The 27,504-nt window shown below is 44.2% G+C and overlaps 1 protein-coding gene and 1 pseudogene across 11 annotated transcripts in view; both read left to right on the forward strand.

Moving 5' to 3' along the window:
- The window catches only part of LOC114796616 (E3 ubiquitin-protein ligase ubr3), a 31,593-nt gene extending 28,787 nt beyond the window's left edge, over positions 1–2,806 (forward strand). For all 11 annotated transcript variants that reach the window (XM_028990959.1, XM_028990958.1, XM_028990957.1 and 8 more), the window contains 2 exons: positions 65–204; positions 696–2,806. In XM_028990959.1, the coding sequence (XP_028846792.1) occupies positions 65–204; positions 696–813 (258 nt within the window). In that variant the 3' untranslated portion in view covers positions 814–2,806. The remainder of the gene's footprint in view (positions 1–64; positions 205–695) is intronic.
- A 347-nt stretch (positions 2,807–3,153) lies between these two features.
- On the forward strand, positions 3,154–25,730 carry LOC114796439 (myosin-IIIb-like; annotated as a pseudogene).
- The last annotated feature ends 1,774 nt before the right edge of the window (positions 25,731–27,504 follow it).

Consider the following 27,504-nt stretch of genomic DNA (forward strand, 5'->3'; position numbering starts at 1 on the left):
AATGTCTGGATATTCTCTTTCTGCTAGAATAATTCTATACAATAACTGAGTGATGTTACCGCAGCACTCTCAGCACTGTGGAGCCGCCACGGGGATCTTCCTCCTGATCAACGCCTCGGTTATCATCATCATCCGAGGCCATCGCTTCTGCTTGTGGGGGTCCGTGTACTTGGATGCCCATGGAGAAGAGGACCGAGACCTCCGGTATGGCTCAGTTGGAGCAAATGCAGAGTAAATCAAAAAGTCTGTGTCCAGGGTGTGAGGGATCTGTGATGATCTTCCTGCTTCGGGGCAGTGGTGGCCTAGCGGCTAATGAAGCGGCCCTGTAATCAGAATCCCACTGAGGTCCCCTTGATGAAGGTCCCGTCCCCACACACTGCTCCCTGGGCGCCTGTCATGGCCGCCCACTGCTCACTCAGGGTGATGGGTTAAATGCAGAGGACAAATTTCTCTGTGTGCACTGTGTGCTGTGCTGCTGTGTATCACATGTGACAATCACTTCACTTTCAGTACAGGGTCTGTTTTGAGGTTCATGACCATACAGGGAGCATTTTACCCATTCTTTATGCTACTAGTCCAGTTTGATAAGACAGATTTTTGCAGTGGTCATGGGTGGAGAACCTTGGTGATGTTCTTCACTGTATAGAACCAGAAAATCTTTTTTTTTTTTTTTAACTCCTTGTTTTCCGTTGCAGGAGAGGCAAGCCTCTGTTCCTTTGTGAGGAGCGATATCGCGTGCTGGAGCAGCAGTGGGTCTCACACACCTTCGACCATATCAACAAGCGCTGGGGTCCACACTACAATGGACTTTGACTTTTGACCTCTGTACCCCTGAGGGGTCTCCACTGACCCCTGGTCTTGTCTGTAAATCCTTTGGTAAAATGAAATATAAAGCAAACATGCAGTTGGCTCGGCTGCTGCTCCAGCCTTGGTTTATGTGATGTTTTAGTGCACAATCATGACTAATGAATTACTGTGTGTGTGTGTGGGTGTGTTTAAGAGAAGAGCAAGGCATAAATAAGTGGTTTTTGTGTGGAGTTACAGCTTGGTGGAGCACGGTGTTTGAGACCCGCTTCCATCATCCAGAAGGAGATGTAGGTTCTCCAGGAGTGCAATGTTCATCAATTGTAGAAAAAAAAAAGAACCTTTAATTTCTGAAAGCATTTTAGAAACGTTATTTAAAAAGGATCCAGTCAGCATCACCCGGTTCTAAATACAGTGCAATCCCTTCACACCTGAGTTAATGCATTTTTTTACTTGGTTTTATTGTTTCATGTGGTGACCTTTTAGCACGTACCGAGCGGTGGTAGCATGTTTAAAAAGTGTTACTGAAACGTTCTGCTGGTGCTACACCATCGATCCAGCCACCGTTCTTTTAATGTTGGTGCGGGTTAGCTTCTACCAAGAGCGATGCCAGTTACAAGCAAACAGAGAGGCTCTGGTTTACGGCGCGGGTTGCACTTCATCCTCAGGAATTTAGTTGTGTTCTTCTGGGTTTTTTTTTTTTTTTTTTTAGCTCTAGTTTGGGGTAAAAAAAAAAAACTTTAAACTATTTAAATAAATGCTGCTATTCTTGTTTTGGAAATTTGTGATGTTTGTAAAAGAGGAAAAATTATTGTATGTTTTTTCTTGTTTTAGTTTTTTCTTCTTCTTGGAGAAATGAAGGCCGTGTTTTAAGTGGTAGTTTGCCACCGGCTCGGGCTCGGACACTAATGCCCACCTCACCGCCGCGGTCATGTGCCATTCTCTTCCCCTGGGCACCCTCCCCTGAGGATGCCCTGGTAGCCAAAGCCGCTCTGTCTGCTGTAGCTCTGCACGCCACGCAGCAAGGCCATGGGAAAACATAGACCTACATTTGGTCTTTTCTAGCGTTTATTGGAGTGATTTGTGCACTATTGTTAAATAAATATATAGTGCTGAAAAGGTAGTGCTCTCCTTGCCGAGAAGCTACAGGAAAAACTTGCAAAAGCTCTGGTGGATTAACCAAAACCTCTATCTAATTGGCATAAGCGGCATTGCCGTGGATTTTTATAAATGAGTGCCAGTTTGAGATTTGAGTGGTTAATTAATTTATTTTTTGTCCGGAATTGCATCCTCTTCTGCAGCGCACAAGGCGTTATGCACAAGATTTTCATTCACAGATGTAAGTATTAATCTGAAGATTTCAAACTGGCACTCAGTCATCCTTTAGTTTGGATTTGAAATAAATTTCTGTTTTCCCTCTATTTATTCAGATTAGATGTTTCAATGCATACATAGCCTGCAAATGCCTGGAAATATTTATTAGCAATGCAATTAAAAATGAACTGTTTTGTATTATTTTTGTCCTGTTTTCCCTAAATAATATTGAAAAAAGATTTTCACATTTTCATGTTCATTTGTGATCCTTTGCCCCCGTTGGTTTCATTCCTCATTTTGAATCCAAGCATACCTGACAGTGCATTTAATGTCTGAAATAAATGCACATGACTTCAGGCTCTTAAATCCTTGTTCAGGAACCGTCATCATTTTCAACCAGGATTTATTGGATTTCTGGAAGAACATCATGAAAACTGAAAAATATGAATTGTTATCTCTTTGGTTAATGCTATCTGTGTTTTAAGCTCCTTCCCCCCTTTATTGTTCCTTTTGAGTGACTGGTGTAAAATCAAAACTGCAAGACCCGGGTTGTGGCTCATGCGTGACCGACGATAAGCTGAATACAGTACATTACTGTAGGTGCTGACTCAGACTTTATGATCTGCCTGGACGTGGCATTTAAAATGCAAAATGTACCGGATGTGAATAAAACATGATGCTTGCGTTATCCTTTTCACTCTTGAACATGAACACGTTAATTTTCTGCAGCTGTCAAGCCACATATTCACTGGTTATTAGGATGTATAGATTTTATCCAAATAATGCAAATAAACAGTATATACGCATAGCACCACTAGAGGCAACAGAGCGTGGTTGTGTTACTGGTGCAGCTACTTACATTACAAGCCCCAAAAAAACAGTGCCAGGCCAGGTCAATATTTCCGCATGGTCTACGTGGTAATTCGTGGTAAACAGGAACGGCGCAGATATTGAATAACTTAATTGTGTTCGAGCAACCAGCTGAAGTCTAATGTCTGTGGTTCAGTGAGGCCTCGGATGTCAGTTCTCAGACTGGCTCCATCAAGGTCAGTACCACGTCTGCGGAGCACCGTAGCGAAACTGTACAAATTCGAGGTTTGCCTCACTTTGTATTTTGAGTGTTGCCCTCTTAAAGAACTTGTTTGGATTGGAAAGGAATCTGTTTGTCCTCGAAGGAAGCAGACCTCAGACTGGATCGAGTGGTCACCACTGTGTGAGAGGTTTAACAATGCAGCATCTCCACACTGTTGTGTGCAATGATAAAAATGATGAATGGTAGAAAATGAATAGCTGTTTAGATTTATTTGTAGTTCTACTGAGATCCTGGCGATCACATCCCATCCCCTCCAACACCGAACACTCGGACGCTTATCAGGTTCTAGTTAATAATTCAACCCTCGACCGGACAGGAACCCCTGAAAATCACTTCGGATATGTTACCTGTGGAGCTATGGAAGGTAAGTGTCTCTTCTCTACGTGTTCTGCAGTCCGAGGTGGTAGGACACATGCAGAGACTATAGGGTGCTGCAGGATATTTGGCTGTCTGGTCTCTGGGTGCATCCTCAAACAGTAGCATGGAGTGTGTGGAGATGTTCTGTCTCTCAAGAACTGGTCCACAGCAAGAGTGATCTGGATCTACATGGCTCCACCTTGCTTTTTAAAGCTCTGTTACTTCTGTTTGTATTTTTGTCCTCTCCCTTCTCTAAAATGAAATTAAGATTCAGGACATGCCAACGGATGGACGTGTACAGCCACATATGGGTAAGGTGTACGTTGCATTACGTTTTCAATTATTTCTTGCATGTTATTGCATGTAGAATAATGTATTCGGAAAGGGTTGTGTGAAGCGTTACTTCAGGCTTTAATAAGATGTATAAATTCTGAATAAGTTGCATAGCCAGATCTACAGATGCAATGTGTACACATAACTAGATTCTAAATGTTTATAAATCAACATGCACTTAATAATGGTTCGTTTTAATTATATATATATATATATATATATATATATATATATATATATATATATATATATATATATATATATATATATATAATTACTTAATTTTACTTAATGCTCAGGGTTCAAGATGGAAAGACTGAGGAACAACGTCTCCCGGCTAACGGGTTTTTCCACCTTCACGGCAGAATATGGTGAGAAGCAGACTGTGAGGTCCTGACTGTGGGGTGGTAGAAGCCTAGTGGGTCGTCTCTGACCCAGAAGACCAAACAGTCCCAGGTCCAACCCCCACTTCCTACCATTGTGTCCCTGAGCAAGACACTTAATCCCTCTAACTTCTGTCCCTGAGCTCTGGAGTCTGCTAAATGCCATAAATGTAAATGTAAAAGTGGCCTGTTGGGTAAGGAAGCGGACTCGTATTCGGAGGGCCGAACCGCCAAGGTGTTTACCAAAGATAACAAAATATATTGTAATATTGTTGATGAGTAAAAACTACATTAAAATATCTCGTAGGCGAAAACAAAAACGGTATTTCCTATCATGGTTTCTGGTTCCTGTTTCTCCCATCCAGTTACACAGATGATGTCTGTTCCACAATGCATATTCGTGGCATTAATACATTTCAGGATACTTGTGGTAGTTTTTCAGAATGCTGGGAGAAAATCGTTGGACGCACTTTCTTTACAATGAAGTGGAAAAAAAGACAAAATGTCTTTCAAAAACATTTTGGAATGGATGTTGGAATGGGTACTATTCTAGAACTTTCTTCTATTTTGACTGGGTTATAAATAGAATTGCATTTAAAACACAAATTGAATTGACTAAAACTAGACAAAAATAGTTTTTGTTTACTAAACTAGACAAAATAGGCATGGAAAATTCTGACTAAAATAAGACTAAAATGCTCAGACTTTTCTGAGCATTTTTTGTGTCCATGACGTTTTTGTGTCCATGTACCTTATTATCCTTGAGTGTTTTCTTTTGCTTCTAAAAGTATAACCTGAGTATGTCCATGTGCGGTGTGTGGTCCCTGCTTATTAAATGCCTGTTTTGTGTGGAATCGTGCATTTACGTCCTCCATGACTTGCACCGCTGTGACAATTAAATTAAGACAGGTCGCCAAAAACAACTTTATATACGAACATATGATTATCATGAACTACTGTGATATTTAACCTTCATAAGATCGTAGTCTCTGCTAAACCCGTTTATAGAAATATATTATTATTATTATTAAATCATTATTATTATTGCTGAAATGTGAATTGCCATGTAGGGGAGCCATTGCGCCGTGGTAACTTAAGACAGTAGGTGTCCTCTTCTCCACTGGTCTGGAGATTACCCAGCAGCCCCTTCTGCCTGCAGGTGGCCATTGAGAGAAGCTGCTAGAGAGAGAAGCTCTCCCGGCTGGTTGTGTTGGTGAAAGTGTCACCGTTCAAATGCAAACTGTGTTTCAATCAAACTGTTATACACGTTTGTGCAGTGTGTGTGGGTGCAAACACACATGTTCTCATGTTCTCCTTCACCTGTGGCCCATTCATCCCCATAATCCCCTGTGCTTTGTGCTCATGGCAACATGGCTGCAGGTGGATGTTCCTCCTGTGCTGCTCTGCAGCTTGACTCTATGTTCACGTCGCTGGTACGTGACAGTGCTGCGTTAAGGTGAGGGTACCCCGTCGTTTCTGGCCGTGGTTGTTTATCTCTTTCCTTCATGGGTTCAGTTTCTATTTTGAACGAGTAAACAACGTTTTACATGCCATTTCAACACTCGCCGGATGTGCCTTGGCCACGCTCATTTCCTGGTCACCTGTGCAACCTGAGATGTTAATATCAGCCTCCATTATGGACCCCGACATCTGGCACCTGAATATTTAAAGGAATATCACATAGCAGATTACAACTGGATGAATTATTTATTTCCGTTTGAGGGCACATTTGTGCCACAGATACGGGGCACTGTCACTTGCCAACAGAACCCAGCACAGGATCCACCTGTGGAGAAGGTATGTCTTCCTGATTAACTGGGTTATGTCTCAGTGTATAATGCCATTTAAACCTACATTTGCATGCTTATGATGTTTTTTTGTTCATTTGACATGGAATACTGGACTTTGACTGTATGCAGACATGTTAATATCGACACTGCTCACATTGGCTTGCATTGGTCTGAAAGGTAATAAATAAGCGCTTTTGCCATATTTGAGAGACGGTGCTGGAAAATAGCGTGCAGAATACAGAGCTGAAAGAAAATAGCCGAGTTTTACGAGGAAGCACGTGTCTGTGGGGCTATCAGATGGGGACCCTGCTGTCCTGAAGAAATATGACCCCTTCACTTGAGTGAAACGCGTTGGACTGTCGTGGAGCGCCATACATTATATTCTTGTTGTAGCACATCTTTTACACATTAGGAGTGTAAACTTAATTTGGGATTGTATGAAAATATAGGCATGTTGTGAATGTCCTGTCTGTAGACGTGATGTAGGATGGAATTTGTATGTCATATTTTGCATTCTTATTCCCAGATTGCTTTAAGGGCACCTATGAAATGTCCGAAGGACATCAGTCACCGTGTTTATGCCATTTCTATCCGTCCCTCTCGGTTTGTTGGTCCCATGCGTCTGCTCCCGTGGTGACCATTACTCAGCCCGGTGTGGGGGGGCAGATGCCCTGAAATGCTGGACGCTTTAACTTAAATGCTGGATTAAATGCTGCTGTCTGCTGCCAGGGTCACCCAGCATCTGAGCGATGCTCAAACAGAACATTTTATTTTAAATAAGTTGCTCCTCCTCCCCTGCACTCAGTCTAGTGTGTGTGTGTGTGTGTGTGAGAGAGAGAGAGAGCAAGGTTTGTTTCACAAATGGCACAAATGCACCAGTCTCATCCATATGCACGTCAGCGAGAGTGCATCTCGCAGTCAGGATGAATTGTGTTGAGGACCAGGGTCTGTCTAAATGAACCAGAGAGCTTTCAAGCTCCGCTTTCAAACTGAAGGGTCGGCGACAGCAGCCACGCTTGACCCTTAATGAGAAGCTTGTTGCCCTGCCAACAGGAGGGTGCTCTGCCTTCTGAGAGCTCTCAGGAGAACCAGCAACCCTCCGATGCACAATAAGCGCTGTGCTGGAAACAGAACACGGCAGGGCTGGTTCTTATATGAGGGCGGGACAGAAATGTGGCAACAGAGATGTCCTGTAGCTGAAACGAAATATTCCTCAACAACAGTAACACTTCTCACTGTTGCCAGCATTAACGAAACTGAAAGAAGGATGCATCTCACAGCACTTAACTTTCCCTTTGTGAGCTGCTGGGGTGGAAAGTGAATAAGATTTATTTTGTGTCCTGGTCCTCCAGTCCAGCAGTGGTGCTTGTGGGATGGAGCGAGAGACACTTGTCCACGAGACTGAAACTGTGAGAACGATGGACTCGTCCCCCACAGATATATATAAATATATATTTTTAGTTGTTAATTGTCTTGCTGCTTCCTCTAAGCCTCCTGTTGATTTACACCGCGGGATCTTTTTTCCTGGCCGTAAACACCCAGTTCAAACTGTATGAATAAATGTGAAAAAAAAACTCTCTGATGCAACCTGACTGCTCACATTACACCACCAATATGAACAGATGGGGAGAAGAAGAAGAACCCACATCAGTAGTGATGCTGAACAACGTGAAACATGCTACTTCGCTGCACAAAAGAGGCAGCGGCGCATATGGCTACACAGTGGGTTTAAAAAAAATCATTTGATTTAGCACAAAAAATAATGTTCCAGTCATGATAAGTAGGTGAGATCACGTTAAAAAGATTTGTCTGTCACAGCTGAACTCCCTTCTAGCAGGTCGACCTCCACTGGATCCCAAAATCTGCTCCATCAGGTCTCTACAACTAATACAGAACCCAGCAGCACCTTCCCAACTTCTCCACACCACCACACTGCTACGTTACCTCCATTGGATCCCAAAATCTGCTCCATCCGGCCTCTACAACTAATACAGAAACCAGCAGCACCTTCCCAACTTCTCCACACCACCACACTGCTACGTTACCTCCACTGGATCCCAAAATCTGCTCCATCAGGTCTCTACAACTAATACAGAACCCAGCAGCACCTTCCCAACTTCTCCACACCACCACACTGCTACGTTACCTCCACTGGATCCCAAAATCTGCTCCATCAGGTCTCTACAACTAATACAGAACCCAGCAGCACCTTCCCAACTTCTCCACACCACCACACTGCTACGTTACCGACACTGGATCCCAAAATCTGCTCCATCAGGTCTCTACAACTAATACAGAACCCAGCAGCACCTTCCCAACTTCTCCACACCACCACACTGCTACGTTACCTCCACTGGATCCCAAAATCTGCTCCATCAGACCTTCACAACTAATACAGAACGCAGCAGCACCTTCCCGAATTCTCCACACCACCACACTGCTACGTTACCTCCACTGGATCCCAAAATCTGCTCCATCAGGTCTCTACAACTAATACAGAACCCAGCAGCACCTTCCCAACTTCTCCACACCACCACACTGCTACGTTACCTCCACTGGATCCCAAAATCTGCTCCATCAGACCTTCACAACTAATACAGAACGCAGCAGCACCTTCCCGAATTCTCCACACCACCACACTGCTACGTTACCTCCACTGGATCCCAAAATTTGCTCCATCAGGCCTCTACAACTAATACAGAACTCAGCAGCACCTTCCCAACTTCTCCACACCACCACACTGCTACGTTCCCTCCACTGGATCCCAAAATCTGCTCCATCCGGCCTCTACAACCAATACAGAACACAGCAGCACCTTCCCAACTTCTCCACACCACCACACTGCTACGTTACCTCCACTGGATCCCAAAATCTGCTCCATCAGACCTTCACAACTAATACAGAACGCAGCAGCACCTTCCCGAATTCTCCACACCACCACACTGCTACGTTACCTCCACTGGATCCCAAAATTCGCTCCATCAGGCCTCTACAACTAATACAGAACTCAGCAGCACCTTCCCAACTTCTCCACACCACCACACTGCTACGTTCCCTCCACTGGATCCCAAAATCTGCTCCACCCGGCCTCTACAACTAATACAGAACCCAGCAGCACCTTCCAAACTTCTCCACACCACCACACTGCTACGTTACCTCCACTGGATCCCAAAATCTGCTCCATCCGGCCTCTACAACCAATACAGAACACAGCAGCACCTTCCCAACTTCTCCACACCACCACACTGCTACGTTACCTCCACTGGATCCCAAAATCTGCTCCATCCGGCCTCTACAACCAATACAGAACCCAGCAGCACCTTCCCAACTTCTCCACACCACCACACTGCTACGTTACCTCCACTGGATCCCAAAATCTGCTCCATCCGGCCTCTACAACCAATACAGAACACAGCAGCACCTTCCCAACTTCTCCACACCACCACACTGCTACGTTACCTCCACTGGATCCCAAAATCTGCTCCATCCGGCCTCTACAACCAATACAGAACCCAGCAGCACCTTCCCAACTTCTCCACACCACCACACTGCTACGTTACCTCCACTGGATCCCAAAATCTGCTCCATCAGGTCTCTACAACTAATACAGAACCCAGCAGCACCTTCCCAACTTCTCCACACCACCATACTGCTACGTTACCTCCACTGGATCCCAAAATCTGCTCCATCAGGTCTCTACAACTAATACAGAACCCAGCAGCACCTTCCCAACTTCTCCACACCACCACACTGCTACGTTACCTCCACTGGATCCCAAAATCTGCTCCATCAGGTCTCTACAACTAATACAGAACCCAGCAGCACCTTCCAAACTTCTCCACACCACCACACTGCTACGTTACCTCCACTGGATCCCAGGGACAAACCTCACGACGGGCAACAAATTTCAAACTGGTTTTATATTTTTATGACCAGGCGATTGTGGGTCATGGTCTGGTCAGGAGGGGTGAATCTGTGATCGTACATCATGAACATGGTACCATACGACCAAGCTGGACGAATTATCACACGAGCCGATGTAAAAATGGCTCTAAAATGGTACAGTGTATACCCATCTAGGAAACGTGACAGCAGCTCATTTGCATACCAACAGGGGGAGGAGCATAAAAACAGAGCATAGAGAAAGGAGTGAAAAGAGAAATCTGTCATCTCGACTTCTAAAAGTTTGATTTAAGGGGGGCAGAACATTTGATTAATTCATAGTGCCGACCCCGGAACATGGTGGACAAATCAGAGCAAACAGATGATGCACAAATGCTAGCAAAACAGAACATATACATTTAGCAAGCTAAAATACAACACAATACTTACACTGTAAAATATATACTGTACATGCACATAGTGGTTTGTATTATATTATGCAGCACATTTGACGCAGGGATTCGTCCATCATGACTTCGATAAAACCCTTCAGCGGTCGCTGGTTGCTTTGAGGCCTGTGTCAGTGTCGTGATCAGTAATTGGGTGAAAGGAGACTGAAACCACAGGGTGGCGGGGGGGTCTGGGTGGATCTGGCACTGCCGTAAATGACTTAATCTCTGGCAAATCCAATGTCCACGTAAGAGATTATGGCGTCCTGTTTGAACAGTGGCATCTTGCTTTTGCCTGGTAGCTCAGCGAATCTCCAGGGTCTTCACAGGTCCCGTTTTTCATGAATAAACCTTTTTTTTTATTATTATGAACACCTAAGAACCTGTGAGTTGTAAAGGCAAGTTGCTGGATGATGAGGTAGGGTAAACCGTGAGTATCTCTGCTGTTTTGTGTTTTGTCTTGACATTAAACCTGTTAAGTTGCTCCCTTTGGCAGGGGTGGCAAGTGCAAGCGAGCTTAAGCACAGATTGCTTTATATAGACATCTGACCTCAGCACTTTATACTGTGCGGCACATGATACATGTGTATGTGTGGGTATAAAATATGTCGCTTCATCTAACTTACCCCCAAAAAATTCCCCAGGAACGTTCTTTTTGGCTTGAAAGAAATGGAACATAAAGTATAAGAATAAAACATGCAAGGACCAAACTACCATTTTGGCTAAATGCACCTTATGTCATGTTAATATAGACTTAATTTAACAACTGACAAATGTCAAGTGTGAAAAACTGCACAGAGAAAGAAGTTGATGTGAATAAAAGATGCACTATTATATAAATAATAAGGTTTCCAGAACATGCTGCACTGACAAAGATGCCTTTCTTCTCTGAAATCACTTTTTATTTTGTGTCGATTTGTTTCTAAGACCCTTTCGGTTGGATTGAAATGAACATCACGCAAACCACTTCTTAAATGTGAGCAGTAAATATGAAATTTTTAAATATTAGTAAAATGTGTGTATTAAAAGTTAAATGGATGCGGGAAATAATAAAGTAGAGTAACGCCGTATTGCTTCATTACTTCCTTGGTAGATGCCATATTCGGTATCTATTTTATGTTTGAAAACACATTTAAATCCAGTTGATTTGAGACCTTTGGCCTAATTCACATGGTGTTTCTCGTGTTTCAGAGCAGATTAAGAACATTGAATGGTTGATCACAGAAGGTTTCAAAGCTAATTCATTCACCTAGGCCTTCACAATAGGCCTTGCCTTTTGTCACAGTGACCCTTATACTGAAATTGCAATTGACTCAGCTTCCATGCCAATGTAACCTGGACCTGATGTGTCCCCTTTCATTACTTTAGGCGGTCCCTGTATGGACTTTACCCCTACAAGTCAAGTATGATTGGGCTGGAGTCTCTGGCAGAACCTTCGTCCACATGGGACATAGTGGAGACCATTGGGAAGGGCACCTATGGCAAGGTGTACAAAGTGACCAACCGCAAGGATGGGAGCCTGGCGGCCGTGAAGGTCTTAGATCCTGTCAATGTAGGTGAAAATTAGAGGTGACTTTTCTGCAGTGAGGCCCTCTGGTTCTTTGTTCTTTTTCTCGGTTTCCTTTGCTTAACTTGCTTGTTCCTCCCCTATAGTGCTCCGACCATCATGGCAGAGTAAGTGACCATTCCTATTTCATCTTTTCCTTACGTTCTACCCTTTTCACCTCCTAGTTTCTTTCTCTAGTTTTTTTTTTTTTTTGATGATCTGGCCGATCTCCATGAACTGAATCAGTGTCAGTAGCTCTGATGTGACTGCAGCAGCTTGGTGTGAAACAATGAACTTGGTCCGGATGCTGCTTTGCATTAAAAAGACATTATGTGAGCTGTCCTCTGATCTGGTCAAGTGCTTATTACAAAGGGGACCTCTGCAGCTCCATCAGTCCCCTGTGTCTGGAGCTCCTCCCTCTTCCCTCGCCCTTATACCTCCAATGGAATTGACTGCTGAGTGACTGGGGTTTGTCACTGTGACCCAAGGAGCAAATGCACTGAAATCCCAAAAAGAACCAACATTCAAGTAGAATTCAGTGCAAAAGACGGTGTTTCAACTGCTGGATGAGCTCATGGCACCAACTTATCAAGTTTTTATTGACGATAATTCAATGCGGTGTTTGTAAGGGGTGTAACAATGTTCCAGATCCCTGGTTCAGTTCACACATTTAACGATTCAAGCACTAGACATTTAGCATTTTTGACTCGTTCAACTCTAAATCAGTTATCTGCTTATCAGTTATCTGCATCTCACTAAATGCCCATCAGTACCCAGAAGGAATTATCTTCAAATGCATTCGGAAAAGCATCATTCATCCCACTAGCTTTATTTTCATCACTCATTTTTATGTGGAGAAAATGTATTTCTATTTATTGTAAGTATACAGTAAACCTGTTTCCCTTTTTTATAAATAACTCCAATTACAAGAGCTGGGTGCCCCGTTGTGAGGATTATTTCCCAATTTTACAGGACGTTGATGAAGAGATCGAGGCCGAATATAACATCCTGAGGGTCCCTGTCCAACCACCCGAACGTGGTGAAGTTCTTCGGCATGTTCTACAAGGCTGATGAGCGTTCTGGTGGTCAACTGTGGCTGGTCCTTGAGGTGAGATGTTCTTGTGGGTGGTAGAATCCTAGAGGGTGAGACACTCGCCTATGAACCAGAAGACCCAGGTTCAAATCCCACTTACTACCATCGTGTCCCTGAGCAGGACACTTAACCCTGAGTGTGTCCAGGGGGACTGTCCCTGAAACTACTGATTGTAAGTCTCTCTGGATAAGGGTGTCTGGTAAATGCTGGAAATGTAAACGAGATGATTATTCATGTACCTTAGTTGTTTACCTTTTGCTGGTTTGACCAGAACAAAAAATCTACATAACTTGGTCAAACTTGCTTGTTGGCACTTAACTTTGGTTCATGCGTTCCTCTATTTTTGTTAATTCCGTCAAAAAAACAATGACTTAGAGTGCAAAATAAAATTGGCTCATCAGCTTTTCAAAATGCAGACTTTCTTTGCGCACTACAGGCACTAGACAAAGAGATGAGGAAATGTGTGGGGAAATGAGCGGGTTTAAAGCATAAGTTTAGTCTCCGTTTCACCTCCTCAGCATCCATTTTCACATGTCTCTCTCAGTAATTAAAACGCATCACATAATGGCGGTGGCCAAAAATTTCAAATCAAATGAACATTTCATTAAAAGCATAACATTTATTAAAACAAATTTACAACGTTCAAAACACATTTACCAGTCACCTAAACAAAAAAAAACCGAAAGATCGGTTTCCTAACTGATCATTCACTGCGTGAGCTCGACCCGACCCAAGATTTACACCTCTACAATGAATGGCATTCTCAGGCACTGATGCTTTGCCTCTTTTCATCTCCCCACCCGCCTTCATGGTGCAGCTGTGTAACGGCGGCTCGGTTACCGAGCTCATCAAAGGCCTGCTGATGCGTGAGAAGCGTCTGGAAGAGCCCATAATCGCCTACATCTTATATGGAGCCCTGCTGGTAAGGCATCCCCTCCATCTATACCCATCATTACCACCAGCCAAGGGATCTGGCCCTTAGGGGATTGTCAATGTGAAACACAGCGCAGCACACGGTGACACTGTGACACGTGTCCTCTGTATTTAACCATCACCCTTGGTGAGCAGTGGGCACCATGACAGGTGCCTGGGGAGCAGTGTGTAGGGATGGTACCTTCATCAATGGGACCTAGGTAACATCTTGGTGTTTCGGGATTCGAACCAGCAACCTTCTGATTACAGGTCTGATTCTTTATCTTTTCTGGGCCACCACTGCCCCCGCTGGCTGAGGAGAGATTTTGTGGCTGTAATCGATTTATTGCTCTCAGAAACAGCCGGGGGAGGCTCTAACACACGGAAGACGGCTTTAGGTTGAATGCAGATGTCACCAAACTTGATCCAATCAATGAACGCGAACAGTAGCTAATGCTAAGGCTAACCGTATTCTTTAAAATTGTTGTTTAAAAATGTAAATTCTTTAAATTGTTCTGTTCTTATATCCTTCACTTGACAGGGTCTTCAGCATTTGCACAACAACCGAATAATCCATCGCGATGTCAAGGGCAACAACATCCTCTTGACCACCGAAGGAGGAGTCAAGCTGGTCGACTTCGGTAACTGAGTTCTGCCCACGGCTTGGTGTTCCTTCTGCAGGCATTTTTGGTGCTTTCTGTTGAGATGGCTGCAGGTTTCGAGAGAGAGATGGTGTTCGGCAGCAGCAGCTCCCCGTAAAATCCTTTTGATGGTGCTGCCGTGCATGCTGGTGTTTTATGGGCCGTGGCTTAACTCAGGGCTATTATTGCTCATTTAAATTGCGCTATTTGATCCTTTGCATATAAAAGGCGGGGAGCTGTTCTGCTAAATGACTTTGCCTCGCCCCTGGGCCTGTTTGTTTCTGCCGAGCTTCAGAAATGAAGTGGACGCCTGCTGCTAGGGGAAACAGCACCCACTTCATTTAAAATGATGATTACCAATTTAGCGCGCATGTCCAAGTTCGCTGCTAGATTATAAATTCACGTTTTTATGTGCATAATAATCTCAAAATCTGTTTTTTTTAATGTGCCTAATTGATATTCTGTAAAATTGCTAGGTTTTACCCAATTTTTGATGCATGATTACATGATCAGGATTTGGAGGACACGGCCACTCCTCATATTAGTCTAGCATTCCCGTGTACGTTATCACACAGTCGGTATGTTTAGATTGGCCATGAATTCAGCGATGAATAACGCTTGTGTTCTGGTCAGGCGTGTCTGCCCAGCTGACGAGTGCACGGCTGCGACGCAACACGTCCGTGGGGACGCCCTTCTGGATGGCACCTGAGGTAGGCCCGCCTGCCTCTTGTTCTGTATAGCGAGCTGTCCTCGTCCTCTGTCTTGACTGGACTTAAATTGGACGTGGGTCTTTGTAAAGCTATAAAGGACACTATGATTTAGGCCAGACATCCTTATCCAGAGCGCCTTACAGTCAGTAGTGACAGGGACAGTCCCCCTGGAGACACTTGGTTGTAACTGGGGTCTGAACCTAGGCTCTTGCTGCAGTGAATGTGAAGTCTTTGTTCCTCCACGACTAATTCTTAACAATAAAGCTTGCTCTAATATTTCAAACTATTAAAGAGAAAATGGGAAAGAGGCTGTAACATTCACCCTGAATGGGGTGACAAGCATGGATATCCAGCCAATCCACAATGTCATTTTCCCAAATGGAAACGTTTCTTGCTGATCCTGTGCTCCCTGCGTACATGTGAGTGCACAGTAAAAAAAAGGATATGCATATAATTTATTTTATTTATAATACATCTATTTTTTATCTTATGGAGTGTGTTTTGTTAGTTGTGAAATTAAACAGAGGGTTCTTCCTTATCATTCCCCATTAAGATTCATTTTTTAATATTCATCTGTTTCCTTGTGTGAGTGTGTGTGCACGTGTGTGTGTGTGTGTGTGTGTGTGGTGTGTGTGTGTGTGTGTTGCGGCAGTCCCCTCCACGGGTCGCCCCAAGGTTAATAGCTGGGCGCCGCCTGGCCCAGCTCAGTGTTTGGGCAGAAATGAAGCGTGGTGACTGTGTCGGTGGGAGCGAGCTCTGTGGGGCCATTAGAATAAGCTGGTTATAAATCCTCTCACTGCGAAACCAGAGGGTTCAACTGACTATTGATCTTCCCCAAATGAGCTGGACTGCCCCAGTGGACTCATAACCACAGCAGGATATTCAAAGAAAGAACCACTTGTGTCCACATGTTCTAGATTCTGTTGGGCATTTGGATGCAATATGAAGTTATAACATGTTTAAGTTATAACATGTTCCTTAAAAAATGTATAATTATGAACATTATCATCCAGAGGAGTTGATTGATTAGAGATATGGTGTTGAATAATGTTGAAATTCCACCCTCGCCATCTCTCTGGTAGGTTATCGCCTGTGAGCAGCAGCTGGACTACTCGTACGACGCCCGCTGTGACGTATGGTCCCTGGGCATCACGGCCATCGAGCTGGCCGACGGGGAACCTCCCCTGGCAGAGATGCACCCCATCAAGGCCCTTTTCAAGATACCACGGTGAGACAGCAGAGGGCGCCCTTCTCCACGCGAAGACTCAAACGGGTTAATCAATGCATTCGCTCACTTAACACTGCAATAATGTGTAATCGATAAGCCCCTCGGTTTCCCACAATGCACCCATATATATATATCACAGATGTGCAAAATGTCTTCCTTTCAAATGTCGAATGCAGACATTTCAATCAAAACCACATACAGTTCTTATTCCCTTTTGTTCAAATAACACAGCTTTGGTAAGATTTTTATTTGAACAGAAGGCAATTAATTGTGGGAACTTTGTTTAAAAATTCTGTGCAGTAAGTTGCCTTGAAATTAAGAGTTTTATGAATTTTACAATCCATTATGGTTTATTTGTTTAACCTGTTCAGAGTGTGTTGCACTCATTTATTACATAATCAGCCATCCCTGTAGCAATAAAATATTACATATTGCATATTTATCATGGGGGTCATATTATGAATAATTTTGGATTGAGAACTTTTCATCCTGTAATAGGAGGACATTTTAAAGGGGCTTTTTCTCGTACTCTAGTGACCCTTTCTCTGTCTTATTTATTGAGGATCTTCCTACTGGGCTGTCTGTGTACCTGGAATGGGTCTAAATCCAACCATGATCAACAGGGCAATTGAAATCTGACCTTTATTCCCAGCTAAATCGTGTAATTGTCTGTGGAGGAGGATGTGTCCTTTCCGACGCGGGTTTGAATGAGTGATTAGCCAGCGCCATTGGTCCTCATTCAGAGCTGAATGTTATCTCCAGCACACTGACCCCACCCGCCACCAGAAGCAACACACTCCAGGAAAAGAGAGGAGGAACAAAAGCCCAGAGGTCTGCGGTGACAAAGGCCATATAAGTGCTGAAAAGAGGGCAATTAACCCCCGATGACGTGGAGGCTTATCTCTTATTCCTGCAGTCTCTAATTTTACTGTTGAATGGAAATTTCTTGCCTTCTGGCTTTTATCGCCTTGGATTGATTGATTGGTTTTCTCTTTCTCTCACACACACACCTGACAAATGAATTGGTAATAAACTAATCCTGTACATAATATAACTCCTTTTAGAGCCTGGGTGTGGCAACACTAATGCTGAATGGAGTCTAGAGCTAAGTGCACTGGGACCAGTTCACAAGTGTAAGGTCAGAGGCATCATCCAATCCAATCCAACTTTATTTATATAGCACATTTTAACAAGTTTTCAAGCGCTGCACAAACAGACCAAAAACAGAATAAGATGCAACATCAATAAGAAAAAAATCAATAACAAGAACGTTGCCATACGACTAAACTGAAGTCAAATAAGGTAAAAAAACAGAGGAGCACACAACTGACAGTGTGTTAAAAGCCAGAGAATAAAAGTAGGTCTTAAGACGAGACTTAAAACAGTCCGCAGTGGGGAAGGCCCTGTCCCCCCTGGATGTTAGTCAGGCGCCGGCGTGGACATCTGGATGAGGTCTGTCATGTACTGAGCTCCAGTCCATTCAAAGCTTTAAGAACAGACAGTAAAATCTTAAAATCAATTGTAAAACGCACTGGGAGCCAGTACAAAATTGGAGTGATGTGATCACGCTTTTTTCTCCCAGTTAGAAGAAACGGTAAGCGGGAAAGTGAATAGTGACTAATTTTAAACCATTCCAGAGCCGTCCCCCCTGTCACCCACCCAGTGTTCCAAGTGGTTTAAAAGAGTTGCGTGGTCCACGGTGTCAAGTCTAGAAGCACTAAAATGGCAGAATCACCAAAATCTGATTCTAAAACAGGTTGATAAGAAAAGTGCAGACTTGGTGCTGTAAATGCTTCATAGCCTGATAAGAAGATATCAAAATTGACTGTGCTTTTGAAAGGGACTGCAGCTGCTCTAGGACAAACTTTTTCCAAAACTTTGCCATTAGTGGACGTTCGAAGATCGGCTATAGTTTGATACCTCTGAACTGTCCATGTCTGGACATGTCTTTTTCAATAAAGGTTCAATTACAGACTCTTTGCAAACAGTGTCCACACCCCATTAAGTTGACCATCAGTTCTTTATAAGATACTGGCTTCAAAGCTGCTGGTAGTAGCCTAGTGGGTAACACACTCGCCTATGAACCAGAAAGACCCGGGTTCGAATTCCACTTACTACCATTGTGTCCCTGAGCAAGACACTTAACCCTAAATTGCTCCAGGGAGACTGTCCCTGTAACTACTGATTGTAAGTCGCTCTGGATAAGGGCGTCTGATAAATGCTGTAAATGTAAATGTAAATGTAAATGCTAAAAGTAAAGGTGCAGACGGTATCAGGGAGTGGATTGGACAGGAGAATAACAATGATAAACCAAATCTTGGCAACTGGAATTTTTCCCAGGACGCACTGTTTCGGTTGTCTGTAGCTTTAAATGCTAATGAGGAGGAGAGAGGGCGGGACGAGGAGGAGAGCGGCCTGTGGAAGTTGAGGGGCATTTGCAGAAATGATGTTATCAGCCCCGTCCACCAAACCACAATGTTTGGCGCAGACAGGAAGTGTGTCGGCGTTTTTCCCGAAAAAAAAAAACACGACGGAACTAAAAAATGCTTTTGTGCTAACTTTTACATCTTTTACTGCAATGCTTCAACGTTCGACATTTCTGTGGACAATAGACAGGCTCGGGGAACTCGTTATTAAGGGACGTTTAAAAGAACACAGGGATTACACACCTTTTTTTGGCTCTTCACAGTCTCCTTAAGAGTTGATTTGACACGTGAAGCCAACCTGCCTTCTTCTCCGCTCTTCTGCCCCGGCCGTCTGGCTTCACACACTGCATCATTCAGCATTTTAGCAGTCCGGCATTTTCAACATTCAGGAGAGAGTAGACACCGTGTACAGTGTACTGAAATACTGTTTCACGCAGACCCCCCATTTTATTTATTCATATGTCTTATATAACTAAAACTTAAATACCCAGACATGCTGTAAAAATATACTCTGGCGGTGCATTGTGCAGTGGACTAGTTCAAGTATATGTGGGATATTTCCAACAAGATGAGCAGAATGTTGGAACATACTTCACGTGTGTTGTTGTTGAGTTTGTGGTGTTCTGGTGATGTTGGTGTATTGAGAGCTCGGACTGCTTGTGGGAAGAAGCTCTCGCCGTGTCTGGCAGTTACAGTTCTGGTGCTGCGGAACCATCTGCCAGATGGTGGGCGTGTGAAGGGTGGTGAGAGTCCTTCATTATGTTCCGAGCTGGACGGATGAGGTGTTCGCTATCTGCTGCAGGACCTTCTGCTCAGCGACAGTGCAGTTCCCGTACCAGACAGTGATGTAGCAGCAGAGAACATCTCAATGGTCCCTCGGTAGAACGATGTGAGGAGGGTGTTTGACCTTCTTCAGCTTCCTGAGGAAGTGTTGTTGTTGCTGGGCCTTCTTGGTTCGGAGGTGGTGTTGAGGCTCCAGGAGAGGTCTGAAGTCGATAAACAGCATTCTGGTGTAAGTGTCTTTTCTGTCGAGGTGGGAGAGGACTTGTATGGAGGGCAGACAAGATGGATGAGCAGTCTGTGGAGCGGTTTGGCCGGTAGGCGAACTGAAGTGGGTCCAGATTCTGTGGAAGTTGGGTCTTCATGTACCTCAGAACCAGCCTCTCAAAGCTCTTCATAATGATGGGTGTGAGTGCTATGGGCCGGTAGTCATTGAGGCAGGACACAGTCGACTTCTTTGGCACTGGGATGATCTTGGTGGTTTTGAGGCCGGGTAGGTACCACGGCTGAACTCAGCGATGTGTTGAAGATTTCTGTGAAGATGTCTGCAAGCTGGTCAGCACACTCCCGTAGCACCCGACCAGGAATGTGGTCGGGTCCTTCTGCTTTCGCCGGGTTGACATCCTGACGTCTCCCATGACGTCTTCCTCAGTGGCTCACTGATCTTCTCCTCGTTCAACTCGCCTGGCAGGGAGGGAGGGGTCGCTGCTGCAGGCCTGATGAAAGGCGCCCAGGTAGGAGTGTGTGGGGATGGGACCTGGATCAAGGGGACCTCAGTGTTTTAACCTGCCACCTTCTGATTATGGGGCCACTTCCTTTTTTAAAGGAAAGTAACTACGACCTAAACCAGTGACAGAACAAGAACTGAATGGAGCAGAAAAAGCGTGACTGTTGTGACTGAGGTCACCGTCTGGACCTGTTGTGACTTCTTGTGGACGAAGGTGGAGGTTCTCTTTTTTCTTTTCATCAAAATACATCTTTGACTGAGGCAAATCCATCTCTTGAATAGGGACCTTTGGCAGGACAGTCACAGAAAAAACCACAGCACGAGAACACCAAAATGAAATGATTCTGTTAACATGTCATCTGTCCCAAATATATGTTCTACGGAGAACCAGATCAAATGGGGTGCAATGCTGACTTTGGGGTGTCGTTTTTTTATCTGATTATATTTTCTAGCATTTGAAGTCTGTTGTAAAATATTAGCGCTGGAAGATTTTTTGGAAGATTCGTAGTAACTGTTATTACTCCAGTACTTCAGTTGAATTGGACATAGGAAGCCAAAAAATGCCAATAAGTTGTATGGCTTTGGTGGTGTTCTCCAGTCAGATGAACTTCATTTCATCAGGTATTGAATTGTGTTTGCGCTGCTACCAGGCCTGTGTACTAACCTCAGGCCTGCCACTTTCATTATTGATTATATATTTCAATTTGTGATTGATTTTCAGTCATTTGACTGTCACGTGTCCATTTATGATTTCCTTTGCCTCCTATTTCATGACTCTGTGGTGAGGCAGGGGCATCTCCCCAGCTTCCCACAGCAGATGGAGGAGCCGGAGGGGCAGGGAGGGGGTCCACAGGGGGCACTGACACCATTACTGTCTGCAGCGGACCCCAGAACAGGGTTCCGGTCCACTGCGCACCATATCATTATCACACACACACACACACACACACACACACTGAGGAGACGCACAGATGGCGGCCTTTTTACACCCGTTTTTCAGGCCTGAGAAACTGCAAGCCAAGTCGCTTTTCCACTTGCTTCTTCCAGACCTGCCGGGCGGCTTCATAAGCTGAGTGATGATCGCAGTTTAGAATTAAATGCTCCCATTCATCCCTGTAACAAATATCCATATATGGCGTGTCTGGGCATGGATCAGCGTATCGCCACATCGTTCATGACAAAGTCCCTTCCCAGAATGCTTTGTGCTTTTATTAGGTGCCTGCTCCATATTTAGACCACGGAATTCTCAGCTTCTCAGCAGAAACTGTCACTTTCTCATGTCCTCGTCCCGCCCTCGCCCTAACACAACATTACTGGAGCTCCAGACCCTTCCTTTGAAGACCATGTCACACATCCATCCACTGCTTTCCATGAAACAGCGCGAGACTCGAGAAACTTATCTCAGATGCGGGTTAATGGAAGCGAGAGGAACGTTGTGGAGCTGCTCGTACCCCGTCCTGGCCAGATGAATACAGTTGTATAGATCTGATGTGAGGGGGCGGGGTTAATTACCTGAGCCTTCCACCTTCCACACACTATATTAAGTATATATGGCTCAAATAATTTGGTGCACAAAATAATAAAATACAAGACTTGGGGTTAGTAACAACAGTAACAGCTGAGGTGAACTGAATTCTTTATGAACTGTTCTCTACTCCCTGGTTCCGAGATGGATTAAGGGATGATGTTAGTAAAAACACGCCAAACAGGCTTATTGCGTTGGATGAAGGTCCCCGGACAGAAGCCTGCAGGTCCTTCGCTCTGCCTGGTTCATGGGGCAGCGCTGGTAAATATTATCTGCTCCTGCGCGCTCGTGTTGTAGCCAAAGGAATAAGTGATGGATGAGGTGAAGCTGCATTTCTTTTTGCCGTTTTTTATCATCCTCTTGTTGTGTATAGGCCACTAGTATGGTGCAGGATGATTCGTGTGGTGAATGTGAGCAGTTTAAAGGACACCACCGTATTTATGCATTAAATGAGTAAAACAAACACTAGTGCACGCTGCATCAATCGCAATCAATCTGCAATCAATTACAATGATTAATCGCAATCTGCAATCTGCTCATTAAGAAGATCTTTTATTGTTTTATTGGTCAAATTGCAGTTATTAAATTAAACTATTAAATCTTGATGTCAGCCCTTTCAAAATGAGCGGGAAGCTCCTCTATGGCCTGAGCCTCTTTCCCAGGTTTTGAAATATTGCAGCATTATTAATCCATTCTTTATCCTGCCTGCTTCTTGTTTTAGAATTATAAAATTAAAGCATTTTGACATCTCAGATTCAGGTTTTCATCATTTTCAGAAAAATCTAATTAATCCTGATGAATCCCAAGTTCTAATGACCATGTTCTGTAAAGTGAAACTCGGCTCTGGTTTTGTGGAACATTATGAGTGGAACGTTGCAGATGGCCGGCTTTGCTCGGAGCAGTGATGGCGGAGCGGCATCCCTCCCGTAAAATTCCCCTTTCATCCGCTTCCTCAGAAAAGACCCGTCTGCTGGAATCTCTATCAACAGTGCAGAAAACCACAGATCAGCTCGCAGAAATGTCAGGAATTCTTAACCACACACGACTTTCTTCTTGGTGGAGGTTTCAGATGATGTTGTTGAGAAGAAGCCAGCCATGTTTAATCATGTCCGTGGTTATAAACTATATAGACAATTACTAATGATTCACCAGGCCGCTCTTGGCCACTCTGCTTTGTGTTCTTGAGACGTAGGAAAGAAAAAACAAGATGCAATCGCTTTGAATACCTTCTCTTAGATAAAAATCCGACCGAAAGGAAAGTCAGACTTTCACTTATCGCTCTCAGTTTTTTTTTTCTTCATCTGAGCGAGAGAGACGGGCAGTGAGTCGGTCTCACCTTCAACAAAATCTCCAAGTCTTTCAAAATGAACTCAGGAGAAGATTTATCTACTTTCTTACCTACTTTGTTCATTTTAGCTTTTTAAGTGTCTCTGAGCCTCATTTGAACTCAACATTTGAGCAATAGAATTGCTGCTGAGAGACTTTCTTGGCTGAAAGGTGAACTTCCTCCCAGGATTCCATGTGTTTTTATATTGAATTGTGAATGAATCTCTGTCTTTATCTCTGATTTTGGTTGGAGGATCAGGTCGTGGGTCAGCGGGTGGGGTGTGGCTGCCCCGCCCCCCTGTAATGTTGATTCCTGTCTCCAGTCCAGTAGACCTCGGTCATGGTCTGTTCCCGCAGTGCCGGGCTCATTTTGGATCACCGCTGGTGGACGCCGCTGACAGCGGAGCTGCATGTGGGCGTGGGTCCTCAGCCTCGTCCTGGCAGACGCTCCTGGCCAGGCGGCGAGGGGTCACAGTCGTTCCTCATCAGAAAGAACATCGCTAGACCGGACTCCAGAGTGCAATGTACCACGCTCCATGGCTGTGTTCTGTTCTCTGGTAGACAGTCAAGGCCAGAACTTATAAAATGACACAAATCCTGGTTTTCCACAAAGTTTGCTGCTTCAGTGTTTTTAGATCTTTCTGTCAGTTGTTTTCTAGGGTTTATTGAGTATAATTTACAAGCATTTCTATACGTTTATTGACTATGACATCAGGTTTATGCAAAGAGTCAATATTTGCAGCGTTTGCCCTTTTTGTCCTAACATGCTGTCAATCAACTTCGGTCCAAATCGGTCCAAATTCCTGACCGATGGCGACCCGTTCCTTCACAATCAGGGCTTGGAGTTTTGTGGGAATTTGGGGGGAATTTTGACCACAAGTTCTCAGTTGGATTAAAGTCCAGGAAGTTTCCTTCCTTGCCATGGACCCAAAAATTTCAATGTTTTGTCCCCGAGCCACTTAGTTCTACATTACATTTAACAGCATTTACCAGACACCCTTATCCAGAGCGACTTACATCGTAGTTACAGGGGACAAGTCTCCCTGGAGCAATTTAGGGGTTAAGTGTGTTGCTCAGGGACACAATGGTAGTAAGTGGGATTCGAACCCGGGTCTTCTGGTTCATAGGCGAGTGTGTTACCCACTAGGCTACTACCACCCGTTCTCACTTTGTCCTTATGGCACGGTGGTCCATCATGCTGGAAAAGGCAGCGTTCTTCACCAGACTTTTGTTGGATGGTTGGGAGAAGTTGCTGTCGGAGGAGGTTTTGGTACCTGGTTCTACCTGGGTTCTTTATTCATGGCTGTGTTCTGGGGTAAAATTGTGAGTGACTTCACTCCCTTGGATGAGAAGCAGCACCACACATGAATGGTCTCAGGATGCGTTACTGTTGGACGAGATGAACCGGAACTGATCACTTCATCGATGGTAAGATGGAAGCACGTTGTAAGTCGCTCTGGATACGGGCGTCTGCCAAATGGCGTAAATGTAAAATGTAAATGAGACAGGACTGGTGGTGACGCTCATGTCACGTGAACCTCTCTAATTGAGGTTTTTGATGATCTGATGAATGGTTGAATTAGGTGAAATCTTACTAGCAGCAATATTCCTGCCTGTGAAGAGCATTTTATTCAACACAATGATGAGTGCACGTGTTTCATTAGCAGGTAGCCATGGTTAACAGAGGAAGAGCGATGATTTCAAGCATCACCCTCCATTTAAAGCATCCTGTCTGCTATTCTAACAGAATGATCTCCAGCCTTGTGCTCCTCAACACTCTCACTTGTGTTAATGAGAGGAGCACTGAAATGATCTCAGCAGGTCCTTCTGTGGCAGGTCTGAAATCCCGTGGAAATGGTATTTTTTCCTGGCAAAGAGGGACTTTGTAATTCATCCGATCGCTCTTCATAACAGTCTGAGTTTATGCAAATTGACATATAAATTTTTTTGTCAGATAATGGATTTGGAACAGGCTGCAATGTCGTCCCAATTTGTTACAACATTTTTCTTTTCCTCAGCGTATTTTTTTTTAGAAGTTTATTCAAAATTACAGATGTCAACTTTTTAAAAAACACTATAATGTTACAATATAGATGTTTATACACACTATGAAATAATATGACAATAATAACACTTTAAAACAGGACGAAACAGGAGGGTTCATTCTCGCGCTGTTTCTTATATTTTTACATCTTACACTGATCATGATGAATAAAATAATGGACGTGAATTTGTACAGATTTTGCTTTGGAATGATGGGTGTGTCTGGGTGTGCATTGTTGGTGGTGTTGTTTGTGTGCTGAGTTGCTGCGTTGTGGGTGTGTCTCCACAGGAACCCGCCTCCAACACTTCATCAGCCGGATCAGTGGTGTCGCAGTTTCTGCCACTTCATATCACAGTGAGTCGCCAACATTTATTCCGCCTTCTGTACGTGCAAATGTCCTTTATCCTGAAACCAGTTCACTGGAGTAGCTCTGGTTCTATGAGGTTCATTCACGTCTCAGACTCATGGTGGTATATCTCCATTTTGTGTATTTTATATCAGTAGCATCCTGCAGACTGTTTATTAAGGTGCCGCGAATGAAGTTTCTTGAATGAATTCTCTAAATCCTGCACACCTCTCACAGGCCATATTACAAGAGCGCTCATTTCATTACCCGGCCGCGGGTGCTGATGGCCTCGGTTATTTGTGGCCCGGCCCGCTGTCCTGAATTAGAAGCGCTGCTGGAGGTGGAGGCGTAATGCTCATCCAGGGAAAAACCTCGGAACAGAGACGGAAGAGATCTATATATTAAATATAAAACAAAATATGTTCTGCCATATTCAGAGTACCAGAGATGAATGAATGTGCATTTCATTTATTAAAAAAAAAGAAGCCATGTACCTTTTTTCTTCTTTTTTTTGTCTTAAAGAAAAATAAAGAGTACCGGTATTTTACCTCCTTTTTAAAAGCATTTACTGTTCCGACATGCTGCCTTGATTCGATTTCCAGACTCTGTCAGAGCTGATTATTTCTAGTTTGCGCTTGCATGGTAGAAATACAGAGCGTCCTGTCATCCCTCCATCCAAGTACTCGCTGAAAGAATGCGGCCTTCATTATTTTGAGGGATAAGAAATCTGCCAGCAGCGCTGCCCTCAGAGGCGTCTTCAACGTCAGCGTGAACTTCCGCCTGGAGTTCAGAAAGCGGGCCAGGTATCAACGTGTAAGGCTGATGTGATGTGCTGGGCTCTTTAGAACCAACCATTAAGAGGTCATGCTTGGGAAATGGGACTTGTGGGGTTATCAGGTCAGAAATAATTCTCCGTAAAATAAACCCCAGTCTGCGCCTGTGCAGCACAATGTACAGAGCATGCAGAATGTTATCAGACAGCACAGGCTGTTTGTGCCCACACACACACACACACACACACACACGTCCAGACCTCAGTGTGTGTACATAAGTGTGTGTGTCCACCATTGTCACAGATAATGAATGCATCAGTCAGAGCCTTAATTGCACATCCAAATCAGTGGGCTTTTTGTATCAGAGCAGACCTGCTGTTCCGTATAATGGCCTGACGATGTGACACTGATGCATTCTGGGAATTTGTTTCCTGAACGCACAGTGCTGGCAGTGGGATGGTTAAAGAGCACAGTCTGATTTATTGATTTATCTCAATATGTACAGTAGTAAATCCTGTGATACAGAATCAATACGTTGCCATGACAACGAGATCGTGCATCGCAGGATTCTGCCGGACGTAGTATGAATATTAGCTCCTGTGGCATTTCATGATGAGTGCCTAGGAGAAGAAAAGGAAAGGAAGGAGAAGACATCACCATCGTATGAGTTGACATCTGTCCTGTATTTCATGGATTACATGGATGGACATTGACATTAACTGGAAGTGTCACGATGGCTGGACATGGTGAGGAAGCAGGACGCATATGCACGACGTCACAGGACAGGGGTTTAATACGTAATAAACCGGACAGGGGAACATCACCAAGCAATGACTGACGACAAACAGACACAACAGGAGAGTTTTATACAATGATACACAGGTGATAACAATTAGGGAACATTACACAGGACCAACATGAAACTCCGGATCTGGAGTAACCCCTCCGGACTGGATCATGACAGGAAGATAAGCAAGGCAAACCACACACACACACACACACTTGATGAATTGTGCTGCTGG

Source organism: Denticeps clupeoides, chromosome 9, assembly GCF_900700375.1.
Source record: "Denticeps clupeoides chromosome 9, fDenClu1.1, whole genome shotgun sequence".
NCBI classification, from domain to species: Eukaryota; Metazoa; Chordata; class Actinopteri; order Clupeiformes; family Denticipitidae; genus Denticeps; species Denticeps clupeoides.